At 50.3% G+C, this 21240-nt stretch overlaps 6 protein-coding genes across 6 annotated transcripts; 3 read left to right on the top strand and 3 right to left on the bottom strand.

Moving 5' to 3' along the window:
* Positions 1–530: 530 nt before the first annotated feature.
* MAA_05044 (uncharacterized protein) lies at positions 531–4373 on the top strand (the record flags this gene model as incomplete). The annotated part of the gene is made up of 5 exons (XM_007823042.2): positions 531–852; positions 1001–2294; positions 2350–2421; positions 2486–2554; positions 2609–4373. 5 exons carry the CDS (start codon positions 531–533, stop codon positions 4371–4373), a joined length of 3522 nt encoding a protein of 1173 aa, XP_007821233.2.
* A 329-nt stretch (positions 4374–4702) lies between these two features.
* Positions 4703–5824, bottom strand: MAA_05045 (glycoside hydrolase family 105 protein; the record flags this gene model as incomplete). Its single annotated transcript, XM_007823043.1, has 1 exon — positions 4703–5824. The coding sequence occupies one exon, from the start codon at positions 5822–5824 to the stop codon at positions 4703–4705; it is 1122 nt and encodes a 373-aa protein (XP_007821234.1).
* Positions 5825–6643: 819 nt separating this feature from the next.
* On the top strand, positions 6644–8469 carry MAA_05046 (general substrate transporter; the record flags this gene model as incomplete). Its single annotated transcript, XM_007823044.2, has 5 exons — positions 6644–6940; positions 7005–7282; positions 7361–7876; positions 7949–8160; positions 8228–8469. 5 exons carry the CDS (start codon positions 6644–6646, stop codon positions 8467–8469), a joined length of 1545 nt encoding a protein of 514 aa, XP_007821235.2.
* Positions 8470–10353: 1884 nt separating this feature from the next.
* MAA_05047 (uncharacterized protein) lies at positions 10354–12828 on the top strand (the record flags this gene model as incomplete). The annotated part of the gene is made up of 1 exon (XM_007823045.2): positions 10354–12828. The coding sequence occupies one exon, from the start codon at positions 10354–10356 to the stop codon at positions 12826–12828; it is 2475 nt and encodes an 824-aa protein (XP_007821236.2).
* A 234-nt stretch (positions 12829–13062) lies between these two features.
* On the bottom strand, positions 13063–14121 carry MAA_05048 (TAP42-like protein; the record flags this gene model as incomplete). Its single annotated transcript, XM_007823046.1, has 1 exon — positions 13063–14121. The coding sequence occupies one exon, from the start codon at positions 14119–14121 to the stop codon at positions 13063–13065; it is 1059 nt and encodes a 352-aa protein (XP_007821237.1).
* Positions 14122–14610: 489 nt separating this feature from the next.
* On the bottom strand, positions 14611–19888 carry MAA_05049 (DNA topoisomerase 2; the record flags this gene model as incomplete). Its single annotated transcript, XM_007823047.2, has 3 exons — positions 14611–15870; positions 15944–19558; positions 19817–19888. The coding sequence occupies 3 exons, from the start codon at positions 19886–19888 to the stop codon at positions 14611–14613; spliced, it is 4947 nt and encodes a 1648-aa protein (XP_007821238.2).
* Positions 19889–21240: the final 1352 nt, after the last annotated feature.

Here is a 21240-nt window from a genome sequence, read left to right as displayed (position 1 = left end):
ACCGCACAACTCAAGTAATCACACAATGGGCTGTGAATGAAGTCAAATCCCTGAATAATGGCACTAGATAACCATTTGATGGTCAACCGGACACCATCTCCGTGGCTGGAGAGATGCCATGTCCCCTAGTGCTTGGGGCGCCGTGGTTCTCTTGCCCAGCTGACATCCGGACCCAGTTGGCGGCCGCCATCAGTGGGCTTGACTGGATCCATGTCCCGGCCGACTGGTCTCTAGAGCTGTGCGCCAGTGGCCAGCCTAGCATTGTATTGACTTGTTTTTCCACCGTTGCTAGCGGCACTCAAGCGCTGCTGGCTACAACCTTGAACGCCCATCGTGGTTTCGATGTCGACCGTTGACGACTCCAAGCGACTGCCCTGTCAGTGCTTCCCTTCATATTCGCCTTTTCTCGTCCACCCTCTCGCGCGAGCGACACCATCGTGCCGTCGCTCCTCATGGAAAGCATATCCTACTAGGCGCTTCGCTGGATGTTCTGACTTCAATGTTCCAAAGGCGACGCCAGATACCGGACCATGTTCTCGTCACTCCTGCGCCGCCCCAAGCGCGGGTCTCGTCGTCTCGATATCCATGACCTCTCCGTCTCTCCCTCGTCTGGGCCCCCTCGACAACGTCAGTTTACTGGCCGAGCCCACGCTACTGCGGATTTCACCGAAGCCGATGACGATGATGAGGATACAAACGAGGAAGACCTGATTGGGTTTGACGAAGAGGCCGACGGTGTACATGACGAAGTAGAAGAAGAGGAAGACGAGGACGATGCCGACCATGGGGCAGACGAAGACAATCGCCATCGGGCATTGCCTGTCCTTCCTCTGTTCTCAGCAACACACCTTGGTAATTATTCTGATTTCCTTCATCTCTTGTGCCACCTTGACTGATGTTTGCTGAAATCAAACATTATAAACTTTTTTTTTTTTACAATCCCCCCCCCAACAATTTTTTTTTTTGACGACTGAACAAAATTGACATACTCTTCCTCCAGATGCCCTGCCAATATACAGCATTACCCACTCTATTCGTATAATTGTGAGCGCTCGTACCGAGACAACGCTATCATGGGACCAACTTCGATCTCCCCAGGTCTCCCAGTTCCTCGTAAAACCCATGCAGCAGCAGATTAGAACACAGCATTTCTCGAGGGCCACCATATATGCCTTGATGGCAAATTGCTTGCAATTTGCCAAGGAAGGACAAAGGTATGCTGCCAATGCTGGTATCAGCAACACCAGAGCCAAGGTGTGCGAATTGCTTGCTCTCAAGCTGTTGAAGGAGTATTCTACCAGAGAACTCATTGATGCCTTGGCGTACGACTTCTACCCCCTCCAAGGACTCACAGGAGCGCAGCCCCCTCTTCCAGAGGGCAAGTCATACAGCAAAAGTAAACAAGCCATGACCGCATCAAGGACTTCAACATTGGAAGTGGCTATCCGCGCTTCTGCTAAACATTTTCTTGCACATCCCGTCGTTATTCAACAGCTGGAAGCCATTTGGAACGGAGCCATTACTTTCTATTCTTCCGCTGACAGTTTACATCGCGAACTACCTCCCAGCCCCTGGGGAGGTATGAATGGGGAGATTACAAAGCCAGATTCCAGGACCCCATTACTTGGATCGCTTCCAGCAAAGCCAGGACAGTACCATGTTCCATCCGAAAGGAGAACTGTTATGCTCTATGACCCTAGACAGGCTTCCATGTTCAAGCTTTCCCGTCTTCGAGTGCCACGTTATAGGTCTTTTCTGTCTACGTTATCACTTGCTGTATTGATTGGCCTCTTTCTTGCCGTATTGTCACAGAGATCCGTCAAGATCACAGGGCTGGAGTTGGTCTTCTGGTTCTGGAGTGCAGGGTTTATGTTGGATGAGCTTGTTGGCTTCAACGAGCAAGGATTTGCTCTCTACATCATGAGCTTTTGGAATATTTTTGATCTCGGAATCCTTGTGCTGTTGATAGCATACTACTGCATGCGAGCGTATGGTGTATTCTTGGTTGACCCCCATCACTGGAATGCCATGGCTTATGACGTTCTAGCCGCCAATGCTATTTTGCTTCTGCCCCGGATTTTTAGCATTTTGGATCATTATCAGTACTTTTCACAGCTTCTAATCGCATTCCGGCTCATGGCTGTGGACCTGGCTGCTGTGTTCGTCTTGGTTTTGATCATGTGCAGTGGATTTTTTGTCTTTTTCACGCTATCCCAGAATGCAAGCAATGGTGGTGAGGTTGCTTATAAGATATTCCAGATTCTCATGGGCTTTAGTCCTGCCGCCTGGGACGTGTAAGCCAATCCCTTATAATCCCGCGAGAGGATACCAATTGCTGACACTTGTTAGGTGGCCGACATATAATTGGTTGGCGAGAATATTAATGATGATTTTCCTCATTATTTGTCATTTCTTGGTTGTGTATGTAGCCCCTTGGCTCAACGCGTGGGTGTTGACAAAGAGCATACGCTGACATGCGCTGAAGAACAATTCTTATTACTGTTTTGACTAATTCTTTCATGGCGATTGCTTCCAATGCCACGGAAGAACACCAGTGAGCACTGAAGACCTATTTCTTCATGTCGAATCGCTGCTAATAGATACTCAGATTTGTATTTGCGATCAACACCATCTCCATGGTCAAGAACGATGCACTCTTTTCCTACATTGCCCCTAGCAATATATTTGCCTGGCTGCTGATGCCATTGCGCTATTGCATGCCTTTGAAACACTTCGTCTGGCTGAATCGAACTATTATCAAGGTCACGCACTTCCCAGTTTTGTTCATGATTTTTTTGTATGAACGATTTTGGCTTGCGCCTTCCATGTTTGAGCCTACAGATCTTGTTGAGAACCACGGTCGGTCCCGGACTCGAGCAATCTCTTTCGGAGATGCGGCGCAGCGTACGGCCATGTTCAGTCCTAATGTACGTGTGCGCGAGGAATCCGTTGCAGGGTTTCACAAAGATCGAGCGCTTGAGGAAGTTTTTCGTCGTGTGCCGGATGCGACGACATTGCGCACCCAGAGAAGAAATGAGCGACGCAAGACACAGACTGCTATCCGAAACTGGATGGAGCAACACGATGAAGGGGGTATGCCGCCTACAAATTGGCCAACGCTCGACAGCAGGGCCGTGCCTGATTGGCAAAGGAGGATGAGTGTTGGCTGGGACAAGCCTTCTTCACATCTACGACAAGTGTCCGATGTGAGGTCTATAGCGAGCGACCCAGCAGATTTCATGTCCAACCCTGGTGCATCATTCCGTAACGCCAGGGGTCGTGGATCAAGGGTAGAATTGATTCTTCCCGAGTACAAGGATCATACGGACGCAGATGGTGACGATGAACTGGTCACTAACGACGAGGATGAAGATGAAGCGACTAACGCTGGGCGCAGCCTACAGTTTGAAAAGCATGGTGTGGAGGATGGCGAGGACTATTTCACAACTTCTATGGGAGCTCGATCAGCTAAGCTGGCATCTTCTCATGGATCATTTGCGAGAGCTGCACCAACGATTCGTCAGGCACATCCAAGAAGTGGCGCCCACGCCCGGACATTATCAACAAACACCATTCTGTATAACCCAGAGGATCAACCTAAGCCTCAACCTGCACCGCCCGTTTCACCACCCAAGGCGATCCCCTCTCGGAGACCCAACACGAGCGGGCGTACCACTGGTACAAATACCGCCGCTCATACAACCCGGCACAACTCCCCTCGAAGAGCACCTCAGCTATCAACTTCAAAGCCACGACCGATTCTAGCGCCACGTGGTATGACCGACAGCGGTGGTGTGAGCAAGTCGGCAATGCTCAGCCTTGCCCCTCGTGACAGGCCTAGGCAAGCCAGGCGGCTGTCGTCAGTTGATCTGAGCCTCATGTCTGATAATATGGGTATCGAGGACAACAATGCCGGGCTAGCAGGCAGCTTCCAGACACAAATGGCAATGGCCCTGATGAAAGACAGCCGGATGCGTGCTGCTGGAGGGCTTGAGGCTGCAGACCGTGATAGGATGGGGAGGCTGGTCCTAGCACGGATGAAAACACTGGAAGAGAGCTTTGCGGATGTCATCAAGGAAATGCGAGATTTGAAGAATAGCTCTACTGCACCACAGTCGCAACGCAACTCGTCCGGAGACGACTTTAAAGCAGGAATTGCTAGCAGTGAGCACGAGCGACGGAAGAAGAGCAAGGGCGATGTCACACCTAGGAAAGTGTACGGCAAACGACCCGTCAGTCGACGAAGCATGAAAGAGAGCAAAGTAGGTTTGTCGATGAAGCGCGAACCACGGGGAAAGGGCAAGGGAGTGGCGGCCTCATCGAGTGACAATAACGGAGATGATGGCTTCGCAAAGAAAGGTAGCTCCATGTGAACAGAATAATGGCTAGGTAATGGTGGTAAGGCGTGGCATTCTAGGCGCTCATGCTCAGCATTTGAAGGCGTTGGTTTGGTTCAGGTGGTCAGGTTGACGACATACACTGCATGTAGTCACTATACGGCTCAGCAAATCCGGTTGGAGTTGGCGGGATTTTAATTGAAATACGGTGGAAGAGGGGGGCAGAGCAATGTGATGCAAGGCGCTTGTCATTTGACAGTCACAAGGGCACTGGTTATAACAGCGATGAAGTATGATGCGGGTTGAGCTGGAACATTGTTAGCTTTGCTTAGCGAATGTTTGAAGAGCATTTTAATCTCGGGCTGCTAGATGAAGATGTTTAACAACTCAACCAATGCCAGTATCGCCATGGCTTGCCCGTAAGGCATAGGTGTGATGGGAATCTTCTTGTAAAACTCCAAATCGGACCCCATGCCGGTTCCAAAAGAAGTATTCTGCAACTGGCCGTCTGGACTGATGTTCTCTAGCACGCCTCGCACAGCCTTGAACGCGGCGTGCTGGTACTCTCCCTGGATATATCGTTTCCGCTGGCCCTTCAACAGGCCGAAAGCGAAGCCAGCAGTGGCGCTGGACTCGCCGTACGACCCATCCTTCTCGGAAACATCTAGGAGAGTGCGCCAGAGCCCGTTTGGCGACTGGAGTGTCTTGAGAGCCTCGCACTGCGCGGCCAGCGTAGCTTGCAAGTGGCTGCACAAAGGCCCGTCGGACTGGCCCAGATCCAACAGCTCGATAAACTCGGGGATCCCAATCGTCAACCAGCTGTTGCCCCTGGCCCAGCGGGCGCTCGCAAAATGATGCCCGCCGTCGCGAAACGTCCACCCGTGGAAGAACAGCCCCGTCTTCGCGTCGAACAGGTACTGGATGTGCAGCAGAAACTGCCTCTTGGCCTCGGCCACGTAGTGCGGCCGGTCGAGGACAAGACCAATCTTGGCCAGCGGCAGGACCGTCATCATGAGCGTGTCGTCCCAGAGCTGCTGGTCGTTGTCCTCGAGGTACGTCGTGTGCTGCATGCCGCCGTGCTTGGTGCGTCCGAGATCGCGATACGCCCACTCGCCCCAGTTGTCTAGCCACGGCAGATAGGTCGGGTTCCTGGTCTGGTCGTATACGTATGCGAGCGTGAGCAAGGCCGCCATGGTGTTGATGTTCTTTGTTGTGCCGCCGGCTGCGAAGCGGTCCCGGAACCAGTCCTCTATTATCTGGAGGTGGCGTGCGTCTCCCGTGGTTTGGTAGTATTTCCATATTCCGTACAGGCCGATGCCGTGTGTCCATTCCCAGTCGTTCCAGCCTTTGGTGTCGATGACGCGGCCGTCGGCAAGGGTCATGAGGAATTCGCCCGTGTCATCTTTGATGTTGACGAGGCCGTTGATGAGGAGCTGGATCTTGGAGTGGATTTCGGCGGCGGAGAAGCCGTGTGCTGTGAGCGGCATGATGGCCGTTCCGGATCGTGGATGCAGATTGTCGTTTCCGGATCGCGGTGTAGGTTGACCATGGAGTTGTGAGGCAACTTGCAGACGTTCAACAGCTTGTTAACGTTGATATACAGGAGAAAGATTTGGAACAAGGCAATCAGTCGTTTTACAAACACACGATAATGACAAAGGACTAGGATCCCGGGGGTCATGACTGGTTTCGCATCTTCTCGTCCGACAACTCTCGGGCTGAAATGGTCCGTCGACGAAACATCAATGATCACGGGCAACCAGCATTGGCTCGGCCCATCTCAACGCGAGCGCTTCAGCTTGGCTGGGCTAACCTCTCCCGCAGGCCGAAAATCAATAGTTTAAACGAGGAGGAGAAAATGCCTCGAGATGCGGTGTGATCCCACTGGTGACCGGACACTTCCTAGCGCGCTTCTTGAAATAATTGGTGGAATATTACCAGGGATCACCCAGTCCATCAAGTCTGCACTCGCCGTGTTCTCGGCATATGTCACGGCGAAAGAGCAGAGCCCAATGGGACCTTGATTTGTTTCTTGACTTTGACATTGTCAGTTGATGGCAGCTCCCCGTGGGGAAGTGCGTCTGATCTTGACCCCGGATTCGATTAAACCCGGTTGGACCGTTGGAGATGGTGACTACTATTATCATCTATCTCGAGATAAAATGATGGTCTGTCTCATCCTCGTCTTTTGGTATCCGCCCTTTTCGAATACGCTCTCTCGTGGAGCTGAACAAACCCAAGGCCACGCCTCGCCACTTAATTGAAGCGGTTTCTTTTCTTCTTTCTCAAGGCAAGGCAGGGACAAGATGGCGCCCCCAAAAGCGACTCAAAACCAAGACGGTGTCTCTACGGCCTTGGTCGATGACCATGTTGTAAAGGATCAAACCGACTACGGCCGGGTTGACAAAGAGCTCGCCAAGTACATCTCCGACGCTAGGATTACAATAACTCCAGAGAAGAACCATGAGCTGCGGCGCAAAATAGATCGGCGCATCCTGGCCGTCATGATATCGACGTACTTCCTGCAAGCCATTGACAAGGGCACCATGTCATTTGCCTCCATCATGGGCATCCGAGACGATACGCACCTGAGCAAACAAGATGTATGTTTTTGCCCTCTGGGATGATTTGCCAGCATGAATTTGCTAAGCACCCGGGGTTCTGCAGTACAACTGGTTAACCACCTGCGTCTTCCTCACGATCCTAATCGTCGAATATCCCCAAAACTACATCATTGCCCGGGTGCCCATCGCCAAATACCTGGGCTTCAACATCATGGCCTGGGGCACGGTGCTGGCGTCCACGGCCGCTTGCAGCAACTTTGCTGGCCTCGTCGCTGTGCGTACATTGCTCGGCCTCTTCGAGTCCGTCTGCCAGCCAACATTCGTTGTGCTCTCTGCCATGTGGTATAGGCGAGAGGAGCAAGCATCTCGGGTGACCTACTGGTACGTCCTCGTCTCATAGCCCTCTTCCTGGCACAAAGCGAGCGCAACAAGCTAAGGCGGCTTCCCATTCCGTGTCAGGTACATGATGAACGGGGCGCAGCAAATCGTCGGCGGCCTGCTAGCATACTGCTTCAGCCTCATCAAGACCGGTCCTCTCAAGTCCTGGCAGTGGCTGTTCCTCATCTACGGGGTCATCTCCGTCCTCTTTGGCGTCTTCGTCATGTGGTGGATGCCCGATTCGCCCATGCGAGCCAAGTGCTTCACCGAGGAGGAGAAACACCTCATGGTCGAGAGAGTCCGCGACAACCAGACCGGCATGCAGAACCGACAGTGGAAGAGGGAGCAGTTCATGGAGGGCCTGACGGATCCTCAAGTTTGGGGGTATTGTCTGGTTCAACTTTGCACAACGCTGCCGACTTCTGGTCTCGGCGCGTTTCAGGGCATCGTGATTCAGAGTATGGGATTCTCTGTTTTGGAGACGCAGCTGCTGGCCATGGTGTTGGGCTTTTACATCATCATTGTGCTGCTGGGCTCGTCGTGGCTGGCGAAGAAGACGAATCAGAACCTATACGTGATGGGAGCGTTTGTCATTCCGTAAGGACACCCCCGTTTGAAAGAAGCAATAAAACTTGTTTTTTTCCTGACCTCCCTTTTGTTCCTACACAGATCGTTTATTGGAACCATCTGCCTCATGACTGTTCCCTTGGACACGAAAAGTCAGAAGATTGGACTTGTTGTTTGTTACAACATCACCATGTCCTTCTGGGCCGCTCAAACTTTGGCCTTGTCCATGTTATCGCGAAATATTGCGGGACAGACAAAGAAGACTGTTGCGGTTGCCTTGAACTTCATTATCTGGGCTACGGGAAACGCAATAGGTAAGCTAATTAATTGTTCAGTGTACTGGAGAGTTAAATGCCCTTGCTAACGCTGGCTTGTGCCTAGGGCCTCAAGTATTTCTATGGTGGAACGCGCCTCGATACTTTATCGCTTTTGCTACTCACCTTGGCTGCTATAGTCTGTTGGTCGTTGTGATTATCGCTCTGCGAATTTACCTTGTGCGCCAGAACCATGAACGGGATCAGTTGGCAGCGGCTGGCGTGCAGGAGGCTCGAGACGGGCGAATGTTGCATGCGTGGGAGGATCTGACGGATAAAGAGAATCCTAATTTTCGTTATGTATTTTAGCTTGAGTGTTTTGGTCTAAGAGTGACGGCCCCCTGGGTGGCTACACTGAAATTAGACAGTGCAGTTTGAGTTGCCAGGCATGACTATACTATACAGTCATTGATAACTATGAAGAGAGAGTACGGATATGTACCAGGTTCCATGGAGTACAAAAACTGCTGCTACAAGCTATCGCCGATACGCTTTAGCTGGTTTTGTGTAGGATGTCGTTGTCTATTTTCCATCTGCGTCAAATCAACCAAGCCTGCCTTAAGCCTCTCTTAAGCCTCTCTGCCTCGTCCTTAGCACCTGCATGCAGGAGCTACTATTGATATCCATCATAACTGGCAATTGACCGTATTGTCCGGTAGCTGTCTCAAGCGCAATGATGATGCGAATCTCCGCGGGGAAGTGCAATGAGGAAACTAAATCACAGACATTGATGTTAACTGTGTGTTTGAGATAACAGGTAGCTCAACAGGCCTGCTAGCTCAATTCAACATGTATGAGATTTAGCTCTTAGATTCCACAGTCTGTGGCAGGAAATATTTAGTATTCGGTAAGTGCTCACCAACATGTAATAAATACTGTTTGATAGCCTTCTGTCTTAATTTGGCCAGAAGACCATTCTCCCTCCGTTGCATGTTGGAAATCTGTCTTCGTCGTGGCGGGGACTCAAAGTCGATAGCAAGTCGCCTGTCCACATGTGGGCCATCCAGTTGTCGCAGGATATAGGGAGTATTAACAGATAATTACTTGTGGCGTGGCCACGCCCATTTTTTGTGCAACACCAGTCAGGCAGGGAAGGAGCGTCTCACCAGTTTCCCACCTCTTGTCTTCTTTCCGCAGAAACTGTCCAGACAAGGTCCTGATGTTACAAGATGACGGCCGCGAACCCAAGAAAAAGCCGAATACAAATCACCCAGAAAAATCAATGTGGTGCCCTGGTGTTATACAAAATTCATGAGGTTGAACTCAAGATAGAGGACACCCTGATCAAGCATACGACGAGTGACAATCAATCACGCGTGGAAAGCCCTGTTTTGCCAACAACGCCACAGATAGGGGAAGCAACATGAGATGCAACAAGTAGGTGCCATACCACGAGTCTCCCTGGACTAGGCAAACACTTAGATGCATTGCTAACTCAATCGACTTCGGTGCTTACTAGTCTGTCTTGCCTAATGCTCTTGACCAGGCTGTTCCTTCGCTGCTACATTGCGTCAGCCTGGCCGGGCGGGAGCAAGGCAAGAAGTTAAAGTTGGTGCCTTGTTGGTGGATTGAGCTGGTGAAAGAGCATACCGCGCCTTCAGTCCTGTGCTGTCCCGTCAGAATTTCGGATTTATGAACCCCGCAAGCACCCATGCCGGCCCTAGAGCTGTTGGTTAATTGCCTTGGGTCGCAATATCTAGGCAACGACCCAAAGCCAGTCATAGACCTCTTCTTGGTTGGTGTGTCACCAGTGGACGGTCAGCATTTGAGCTGTGCTGCTGACCGCTGGCTGTAGGTCAACTGCGTGTCTCCTTCAACCCAGTTTAAATCTTATCGAACGCGTTGGTCGACTTCTGTCTTGCATCATAATCTTGCTTCCGCAGCACTTGACTTGTCGTTCCTACGTCTTCTCGGGTCATTGCGTAAGACTAGGCCGCGTCGATTCGTTCCTTGTAACACCGAAGCGCCCGATCACTGTTTCATTCGAAATTTAGATTTAAAATCTGCAAGTAGGAAGCAGCAAGTCAAGTCTCTCACGGACAGCCCGCCATATTTGCCGAACATCACTAGAGCATCTCAGAGTCTTGTTTCATTTACAACATTATCACCACGGCCAGTAAAATGTCACAACTTAATCAAGCAAATGCTCCACCGCCCATTCCTTGGCCGTTGATAGACTCTAGGTCAGACAGTATGGCCAAGGATACAACTGAAACTTCTGAAGAAGAATCTTCCTTCATCGAAACAATCGACCCCCCGCTCTCACCATTTCCTTGCCCTCCGCCAGTCAAAACCTACCCCAATGTGCCTGGGCTCGAACATGGCATTCATGACACCACATTCAATATACCTCCGGAAGGAAGAAGGTTGGCTAAGCATGCCATGGCTTTTGCGGACTACGAATCGGCTAGAAATACGGATTTATATATGCTTCATGCCGTTGAGTTTGAACTTTGCCAAGGAGATACCCTGATCTTCGTTGATTTGCCAAATATACCAAAAGACACGCGCAAGTTGGCCGACTGCGATAACATTGTCTTTAAATCTCAGAAATTTCTAGTCCATTCTAAGAAACTCTTGGCCACGGGGTCGACTAAATTTGCCGCCATGCTTGGTCCTTCTTACCAGTTCCGTGTTCAAAGACGACGAAAGTTGGTCAATAAACTTCCTGACGGCGTGAAATACTTGCTCGATCTCACTCCTCCGTCCGAAGGAGACGAACTGGTATTCCAGATGACAGAGGTATCTCTGACTCCTGGAATCATGAACTGGTGGACATCCTATCGTTTTCATGGAGCGGAAATTGGGCTTGTAGCAGGTCATGATGATATTTGTTGTTGCAAGAGACAAGCATCCTCCTACCTAGGCTTTGATTCTGACGAAGACGACAAATATGACAGTACTGGGACAAGAAAGCCTAAATCTTTAGGGGCGGGTGTATTGCTCCCACCAACGCCGCTTACATTGATGAGAATGAAGGCTCAAGACAAAGACAAGTTATACGAAACTCCAGAATTTCGCCAAATTCCTGATTATTGTCCCATCAGACACAGAAACGGCATCATACGTTTACTTATCTTACTAGAAGGGAGAGAAATATCGATGGATTCTGCTGCTCGCATGTGGACAATGGTTGCTGTAGCAAAGATCCTCGACTGCACTTCAGTCGTCCGCGACAAAGTAGCCCAGTGGATGCTGCACGATCGCAATGCTCGTTTTATTGAAGTATTACCCGAGGAGGCGCTCAAAATCGGATATGATCTCCGGCTTCAAGAAGTAACACAAACCGCTTTTCGTATCCTTGTCAACGAAATGGCCCTGGAAGAGGCAGCCACGGATCACGGCTATCTCCCGAGGCGGGCCAGAACAACCATATTTGGAAGACGCATTGGCGAATGCAGTGACGAACTGAACAATCTGATACAACATGCTTCTCGAACTCTGGTTGAGAGAGTAACACGAACCAATCTAGAGCTTCAAAGTCCAGATCTTTTTGACCGTTGGGCTATTGGGGAATGGGGCAAGTTGAGATCATTGGAGGCTCTCCTTTCAACGCAACAGCCTGGTGAAAACCCCGGTAGCAGTGATTTCAGCAATGCACTTGACCATTTGAACCGTCTCATGACTCAGCTTAGGTTTGTTATCGGCCGCAAGTACAGTCTGAGTGCAGAGTCCTTTGGTACCAGCTCCCCATTCCTCATGGGTATGGACATTGACCGTGCCACTTATGTGCACCCAATGGACTTTGATGAGTTGGGGCAAATCTTGGTACGGTTTAATCCACCGCAAAAGCTCTTGTGTCCTTTTATATATAATGAAATGAGCGATCGATGCCATGCGAATTTCTTTACCGATCCACATCCGGATAAAAGGGACGTCCAAGAACCGTCAATTCCCGCGCTGCTAGACAATTTCCAAGCTTCTCTAGAGTGGCTCGTTTCGAAACACCCGGATTTGATCGACAGGCCAGAGTGGCAAGTCATTGTTAATGAGGAAATCGACAAGAATGCAAGCCCCGTTTTCAGAATCAGGCTTCCCATCGTGGCATTACTAGAGATGGAACAACAAGTCAAACAGGCCATGCAACCCCTCACACGCTCTTGGATCCGCCATGAAATCGAACCCCCGGCCAACATTACTCGCCACTTGTTGCTGACACTTGATCATGAGGAAATGAAATTCCTACCCCTCTGGGCGGGCGGCCTCAACGATGGCACGGGCGGTGTGTTCGAATCACGCATACCTTCTACCGACATGGGAGCAAATGGCCCCGGACCTGCTTACCACACAGGGCATACTATCCCTTCTGCGCCGCCCAGCATTAGCGACACCCTGGTGGACGATATTTTTGCCATGGAAGTAACTAGCACCCCTATCAGTGGCACTATTGATTTCCATGACGATATGTCGATCGTGTACAGAGACGACGAGGCCCTTGCAGAAGATGTATCCATCAAGACGGAATCGTTTCAAACAGCTGAAAGCGACTACGACGGAGCGAGGTTTGCCCTTCCAGCAAGTCACCAAGAGTTAGCCGAAGCAGTTGATTCGCTTGTTGAAGCGGTGGATGACTTTGAAGCGGATATGCAAGAGACACCAGTTGCATCAGACTATGAGAGTGATAGCGACGGCAGTGTTGTAATGGTGAAGAGGACAGGTGGAGAATAGAGGACGGAGTGTTGGTTTAAATTGATAAAAGTCCGGATTTTTCGGAATGTTCATGGGAAAATGTGTATAGTCCAGATATAATGCCATCCAACAAGACGAAATATTATTTTATCTAAACCAAAGCCATGCAGATCAGTCCATCATAAAATCAATCCTCTAGCCACCTGCAACGCCCAATCCAAATTCACAGCACGATCCTTGCAATACAAACGAACAGTCAAATTCCCGTATAAATTATCCCATGTTGAGTGTATTCCCGGCGCCCCTCCTATTGTCGTCCTTGAAATCATCCCACTCCCTGGCCTTATACGTCTCCCTATCCACCGCATCCATATCATCTTCATCAACCTCCATCCTTGGCGGATCCGTGCCGCCCTCCAGGATATTCCCCCTCCTCTTCTCCTCCGCGAGATACTCGTCAATAGACATGGTGGGCAGATTATGCCCTGGCCGAAACACGCCCCTCGCCAGATCGGCCCTCGACCCGACCAGCGTAAACGGCTGCAGCGGCCTCCCCTCCCGCGACAACAGCGGCCCGCCAGCCCTGCCACTCCTCCCAAACGGCTGGTCCAGCCTCACGCTCGCATCGTCCGCTTCCTCCTTCGCATGGCGCGCCGAGGTCTCCGGGTCCGGGTCCGGCGCCATGGCCAGCATCTCCGCCTCGCGATTCAGCCCCTCCAGCCCCTGGAAGGTCTGGTGAATCTTCCACGCCACATCCGCGAGATACACCTCCCGCGCCGCCTCCTCGTCCTTGTCGACATACCTGCCATCACTCCTCAGCAGGGCCAGCTTTTCCCGGAGTCCCTTCTCGGCCTTGAAGCTGGCAATCTTGGCGTCCCGCTTACTCGCCATGTCGCCCGTTTTCGAAACTACGGCAAATTGCTCCTCATCGTCCCTGTACCGCTCTAGGAGTTTGGCATACGGCCCGTCAACGAGCCCGTATCCGTCAACGAGAGAGAGGAACCGCTCGTAGGCGTCCCTCGCGGCGCGGAGCACGAGCTTCCGACGCGCAGGGACGGTAAAGGGTGTGCGCTGGACGAGCTCGGCAATGGTGAAGTTGACGAGGATGTAGGGCAGGGACGAAGTGGCCATGTCTTCAAGACCCTCGTTGGGTGAGAAGAGGGATACGGAGCTAATTTTGTCGAGCACGCGGGCGTAGAGGGCGAGGACAGAGTTGAGATCAGAGGCATAGGTGGGGGATGTTGCGTCGGGGGAGGACTCGAGGAGGCGTCGTTTGGATTCGGCTTCCTCGAAGGCTGTGCGGAGGGATTGAGGCTCGTCTGTTGATTCCATTTTGCGTAATGGGGACCCCGGAAGGGCTTCCTATTGAAGAAATGGCGTCAAATGGCGGGTGTTGATAGATGCATCGATAACAAAGTTGAAATGGGAAGCTATCAAATGTAGCTGTCGTAGTTGACCCCACGTTGACCCCTCGAAGACTTATCGATAACACACCACCCAATAGACCATGACCTGCCTTGTAGTGGTTAAATCTAAACACCAGTTGCCAGACCGAAGCTAGACAGTCACGAAGCACTCGGACACAACCAGCATGTATTTTGTCCGTCAGAAAGTCGTCAATTCAGCAAAGCTTTAAATAGAGAAAGATGTAGCAAAATACAGTGTATCCGACCAACGCCCCAAGGCTATCCCAACCGGCCTGCGTAGTCCGTCCGCCTTTCTAACATCTACTTGGCCCTCGAGCACATGCGCTGACCCTCGGTAACAACTTTTCTAGTCCAATCAAAAGTTCTTCAAGTGATCTTTTCCAAGCAAATCCACTCAGTCGTCATCCATCTCAAACGGATCGTCACTCTCATCTTGCATCAACGATGAGTCCTCATCCACAATGACTGGTCGTTTGGCCGCGGCAGCCCGGCCAGGCCGGCCACGAGCTGCGGGTTTGGGTTTCGACACGGGCGATGGGGGCTCATCCACCTCGTCCTCCGAGTCCTCTAGGGCAATCTTCTTGACACCAATGGTTTTCTTCTTAGCCGCATAAGCCTTGGCTGCAGGTGACAGCGTCGTGGCTTTCGGTGCAGCTTTCGCCCTGGGCTTTGCCTCCGGTTTGGCCTTGGCCTTGGAAGTTGCGGGCTTAGCGCGAGCCTTCTTGACCGCAGCCAAGCCAGTGTCAGTAGTTGAAGCGGCCGCAGTTACTGCCAGCTCATCGTCCGAGTCTTGAGCTGCATCCTCCTCATCTTTGATCTTGTGAGGGGATGACTTTGCTAGCATCTCGTAGTTGGTCTCATCGTGGCTGTCAATATCCATCGAGGACTTGGATGCTTTTGTTTTCAGTTTCTGTAGACTGCTGGAGCCACTATTGCCTTGGCTGGATTCTGGTCGATTCATGGCATATAAGCTTAGTCGTCCGCTCTTGTCGCCAGCAGCCTTGCCGATGCCCTTTACCATAGATCCAATATCCCCAATCATTTCAACATCTTCTACCTCACTGTCAGAAGAGACTTCGAACAACGTCTTCGCTTTAGAAGCGGCTGCCCTCTTGGTAGGCCGGGGCACGTCTGGTTCTTCAGCTTGTGACTGTGAAGCAGATTGGGACAACTCTGTCACCCTTGCAGACGAAGGCTTGTTTCTGCTGAGGGCTGCAAAGTCATCGTCGGAGAAATTATCAGACAAGTCTACTACATCATCCTTTGGTTCCTTCTTCGTCTTTGTGCTGAACATGTCAGCGAATCGTTGAGCGCTCTTGGTCTCGGTCTTAACTTTTGGTGCTGCCTTTGCCGCCGCTGCCTTGCCCTTGCCCTTGGATTTCTTTTCCGGCTTGTAGTCGTCGTCATCCTTGCCCTTGCGGTTGCGACCTGCACCAATCTTCTTGGACTCACGTCGCCCCATACGGCGGATCTTGGTCTGAAGTTCTTGCTCGAGAGCAACTTGAGCGTCCCACTCAGTCATGAAGTCATCTAGATCTGCACACCAAAGATCCTTTTCACTCTTGGCGGATAGACCCTCGATATCGTCCTTCTTTTTGTTGATAGCATCCTTTAGCTTGTCAAGTCGTTCCTGAGTAAGCGACCAAATTGGCATCTAGTAGTGAGATTTTTGGTTAGAGAGATATTCAAATAGACTTTACGGTACATGTACCGCTTAGTAAACTGACCGAGAGGAGATAATCATAGTCATGGGCACCAGCCGCTGTGGCCTTGTCATCGTCGTCGTCGTTTTCATTGTCAGACTCGTCCGGTTCGTCGTCCGCTGTCTTTTGTTTCTGGCCTCCCGGCGGAAAGGCTTTATATTTGCGATCACGAAGCTCTGACACAAGCACGGCCTTCTTCTTCCTGCCCACAATCAGCTCCCCATCAATAATTTCCTTGATAAACCGATACTGATTTTTCAGTTTTTCGAGGTCGTTGTCATAGACCTGAAGCCAGTATTGCTTTCGGTCATGGTACATCTGAAGTCTGTGGACGTAGTATTCTTCCAAAATGTCCTCAACTTTTTCATACTTTCGGATTTGACCCCTCGTATCAAAAGCAACCAAGTTTGAGGTAGCAACTTGCTTAGTGAGCTTGAACCGCTCAAGCAATCCCTCTTCAAGAATCTTGGGCAAGTGCTTCTCGTCCACCATAATCTCAAAGTGAACGGTCTTGTGGTCGTTGAATTCCTTGTAATCCTTGATCCATGTAGGACCATCGTTACCGCTGATAACTTTTTCAAGCTTTGCTTTGAAGTCGTCTGTCCACATGCGAATTGGCAATTCCGTAATGATTATTTCATTGGGGTTCTGGTCATTTTGGGAGGCGATACCGTTGAACTTATACCTATCAGGACCAGCTGCTTCGGGACTGCCCTTCCAACCTCGAAACCAGGGAGTCATTGTCTCGAAAGGCTTCTCCTCAGCACCATCTTCATCTAAACGACCCATACGGCGCTTTAAGTTCTTTACAATATCTGCTGGATGGTAGTTTGGGATTGTTGTGCTCCATCCAGTTCCGATACCGTCAGCGCCATTGACAAGGACCATGGGCAGAATAGGTGAATAAACCTCGGGTTCAATACGCTTGCCGTCTTCATACTGATGCTTTAAACAGGCTTCGTCCAGCGGAGAAAAGATCTTCTTTGCAAATGGAGCTAATCGCGTAAAGGTGTAACGGGGACTGGCAGCATCGGAACCACCAGCAAGACGAGAACCAAAGTTACCGCTAGGTTCCAGGATGTTGATATTGTTGGAGCCGACAAAGTTCTGCGCCAAACCAATGATAGTCTGTTGCAAGGAAGCTTCACCATGGTGGTACGCCGTGTGCTCAGAGACATAACCAGCAAGTTCCACAACCTTCTTATCCTTGATCAGGTTTCGTTTAAAACACGCGTATAGAACCTTTCGTTGTCCGGGCTTTAAACCATCAATTACGGATGGTATTGAACGCAAGTTATCGGCCATGCTGAATAGAATAAGTTCCTTGCTAACAAAGTCTGTGTAAGTGATTTCTTTCGTAGAGTGATCTAAGAAAGTGCCCGGGATGAAATTGCCAAGCCATTCTTTTCGAGCATCTGCTTTCTTCTTTGAGAAGACAAGGTCAAAAAGTTCAGCTTCTTCCGACTTCATGACCTCGAACTCTTTCAAATGATTATCAAGGTTGGTGAAGTACACTTGGGCATCTTCATTGGAACTTGTTCCCAATCCCTTGAAGTACTTGGACTGCCATCTCGACAACTCTGCCTTGTGCGACTCCTTCCATTCGTCGTACTGTGGTTGAGTAAAGAAGGATTTAAGTCTCTGGGGCTTTTTCGGGTCGGGTCCTTGCCAGACCTTGACAATGGGCGTGATAAATTCTTGCAGGAACTGAGGGATTTTCAGTAATGAGGGGAACTGAACTTGAAGAAAGTTAATAAGGAGGCCCTTAATGTGACTACCGTCATGATCCTGATCAGTCATGATCATAAGGTGACCATAACGAAGACTCTTTGTATCCGTGTATACTTGTTTGTGTTTTAAGCCTAAGAATTGCTTGATATTCTGAATTTCTTGGTTCTTGGTGATTTGATCGAGTGAAGCGTCTCGGACATTAAGTAGTTTGCCTCGAAGGGGGAAAACACCAATTTTGTCAGGGTCAAGAATAGCTCTTCCAGAGACAGCAAGGCCCTTGGCAGAATCACCTTCGGTGAGAATAAGGGTGCACTCGTGGCCGCGCCGGGTGCCTGCCAAGTTAGCTTCAACGAGCTTTGCATTGCTAACTCTTGCTCTCTTGCTTCCATCGCTTTTGGACAGCATCTTGTCAGCTTTCTTTTGAGCAAAATCCATGATGTTCTCGATAGCATCTGATTTCGCGATCGCTTTGAGGAAGTTGTCACCGAGAACGCATTTACTACCAAACTGGCTCACTTTGGTTGTCATCTGCTCTTTTGTCTGAGAGTTGAAAGCCGGATTCTCGATAAAGCAGTTAATGAAAATAAAAATGTGGTTTCGAAGATGACTTTGCTTAAGGCTATGGCCTTTCTTCTTCTTATCAAGCGCCTTTAAGAGCGACCCCGTGATTTGGTCAGCAATGTAGTTGACGTGAGTACCTCCCGTGGTCGTTGCGATAGAGTTGACGAATGATACTTGTTGAAAGGTTCCATCAGACACTGTAAAAGCAACCTCCCATCGAGGATGGGACTTGTCCTTGTCGATGTCAACGGTGCAGGTGGGAGTGCCACCTTCTTCTGCTGTTCTCTCGGCGGCGATAGACTTTGCGTAGAGATCACAATACGCTTTGAAATCCTTGAGCTTGATTTGCTCACCATTCAAGTATACCTTGACACCATGGACTGTTCCCGCCATGTCGTACACTCGACGGTAGAGGAGAGCTTCTAGGTCATCATCAATGCCCTCTGGCATTCCGAATCGATCGTAGTCCGGTTTGAAGGTAATACGGACAAAGTCTGCAGATTTGTTTGAGGTGATCTTTGCCTTTTGCATCTTCTGCATGTTGTCCGTCCATGTCTGTTTATATCTCTTGCCATTACCAGAATCTTGACACTCCACAGTGAATTCCTGGCTGAATACGTTACAAAGCTTAGCACCATAACCGTTGCGTCCACCAACAGTCTTTTTCTCATTATCGTCGAAATTGGAACCTGCCAAGAGGTGTCCGAATATCATTTCGGGGATGTAGATCTTCTCCTTTTCATGAATTACGATTGGGATGCCTTTGCCGTTGTTTTCAACATTAATCTCTCCAGTTGCTCGATTTATGTTGACTTTCATGTAGGTCATCCCACTGCCCTCACGCTGCGAGTTGTCGGCCGCGTTGACCATGATTTCATCAAAGATTTTGTAGAAACCTGGGACAAAGCTTATGTTCTTGTACACCATCTGTGATGTTTCCTTGTTGTACACCCACATCTGCTGGTCCGTCTTCTCGACAGATCCGATATACGTGTCAGGTCGCTTGATGATGTGTTCAAGTTGTGTGAGCTTTTGATACATCTCAGTGGCGGTTTTTGACGACTTTGATGTCGGTTTGGTTGGTGGAACATCAATGAGCACACTATCGTTCTCAACCTCCGCAAGAGGGACACCGCCAGATTTCTTTGGCGGCGGCGCCTTCTTCTGCTTCTTGGAACTCGGCGGGGTATGCGAAAAGCCTGAGGAACTGCCTCCGAGAGAATCCTCATCGTCGCTGTCCGGTTTCGGTCTTTTTGCAGGTGCTTTTGTTGTCTTCAAGGTAGTTTGTGTAAGTTTCTTGCCCGTGGCCTTCGCGGCCGGTTTTGCCGCCGCCTTGGGCTTTGACTTCTGATTGGGAGCTGTTAGCAATTTGGTCGTGAATTTCTGAATTGGCTTTGCGCCAGGGTACAGGCCCGGTGACGGGTTTGGTCCCAATATATTCATATTGGGTGTTGCAAGTGTTCAGGGAGTTATACGGAGTGTGACAAAGATTAAAAGGCAAGCGGACCACTTCGGATATTGTCATTGCAGCTGGCAGCCGAACAGAACAGCCGGTACAACGGGTAGACCCTCCCCCTCTCAGATTCGCATGATTTGAACGCTCACCTTTTGAGGAACATAGCCGTCAGATTCCTCGCCTAGGCTGAAAGCGGGATCTGACATGGCATCTGAGTCCATGTTGACTTTGAATACACACTTGCGCCGAGTCGAATTTCCGTTCTTACAAGGCCAACCGACAGAGCAGTTCTAACAACAATTGAACATGAAGATTATACACCACGGACAGGAACGAGTGGATCGGCGAGTTGTAGCTCGACTCGCACGATAAGATTGGAGGTTGGTCTGGTCAGCGGGGTTTTGTTGACATGGCCCGTTGCAAGTCGATGCTGGGGTTGTCGTTGTCGTTGTTGTTGTTGTTATGATTATTGTTGTGACAGACCGATTTTGATTCGCGTCGACAAAGTCTTGGACGCGCCTCCCTGGCCAAGTGGCCGACCAAGGCGTCTTCTGACTGTGTGCTCCATCGACCCTGGATTCCAGGAACCAGGGGCCGTGTTTTGCTGCCTCAGGCAAAGGCACAGACTTGGCACTTGATGACCCATTTTTGTGACCCACCTTGCCATCCTTGCCGCTGGAGACTTTGATGGGTTCAATGCTCAACGTGCAACACCAGACAAACAGACACGTGAGATTTGACACCTCACAGTTCCTGTGTCGCCAGATCAGACCGATAGCTGCCTGGTACAGCGTATGTTATGACAGGCATGAGAAGTGTCTGGCAGTGTCTCTTCAGCCCGCATGAATCATCAAGTACACTCCCTCAAAAGCGCGAACACACCGAGGCTGTGCAATGCATCGCTGTCATGTTCGACGAGACGCCATGATTCTCAAACACCATGCCAGTGAGCGAGTGTGTTATGTATAGCTCGGGCAAGACTAAAAGCTGATTCCGGTTGCAGTTTTTGCGAGCAATGAATAGACAGCGCCCAATTGAGTGTATATGGAGTCCTTTCATGTGCGACAGAAACCTGACGACAGATGTTGATGTGCCCAGTGTACGCCTGCAAGTCTCCTGCAATTAACGCTCAACTCCCTCGAGGCGGGCGTCCTTGCTTATTTTGTGATTTACTTCTACAATTAAATCGCTCGGCTCTGTCTCTGCGCCATGTGTCTGTACGCCCCCGGAACATTTGGACGTCTTCTAGCAATATTCCATCGGGAAACCTGATGCTTCTAGCCCCTGGGAACGGGCCCCTTTTGCACGTTTTTCAGCTCATTGTCTCAAGGCAATGCATCAATGAGAGACATTTCCTGCCAAAACATCTAGGATATATGGAGCTTCACCGCAAACATTCAAGTTACACGCGGCCTTTCTCCGGACAGGTGAGGTTTCTAGTACAACATGGCGTGCAGGTAGCAACTTGGAGACGACAAGCCCCCCCCGACGTCGAGCTCCGTTTGCTCCATCGCATCTCGCAACGGTCCAGAGTGCCCAAGGAACAAACGCAGGTGAGGGTAGAGATGCTCTT

This window comes from Metarhizium robertsii (assembly GCF_000187425.2).
Source record: "Metarhizium robertsii ARSEF 23 chromosome Unknown MAA_Scf_2, whole genome shotgun sequence".
Lineage (NCBI taxonomy): Eukaryota > Fungi > Ascomycota > Sordariomycetes > Hypocreales > Clavicipitaceae > Metarhizium > Metarhizium robertsii.
Note: the sequence above shows the minus strand (reverse complement) of the source record. Positions and strands in the feature narration are given on the sequence as shown.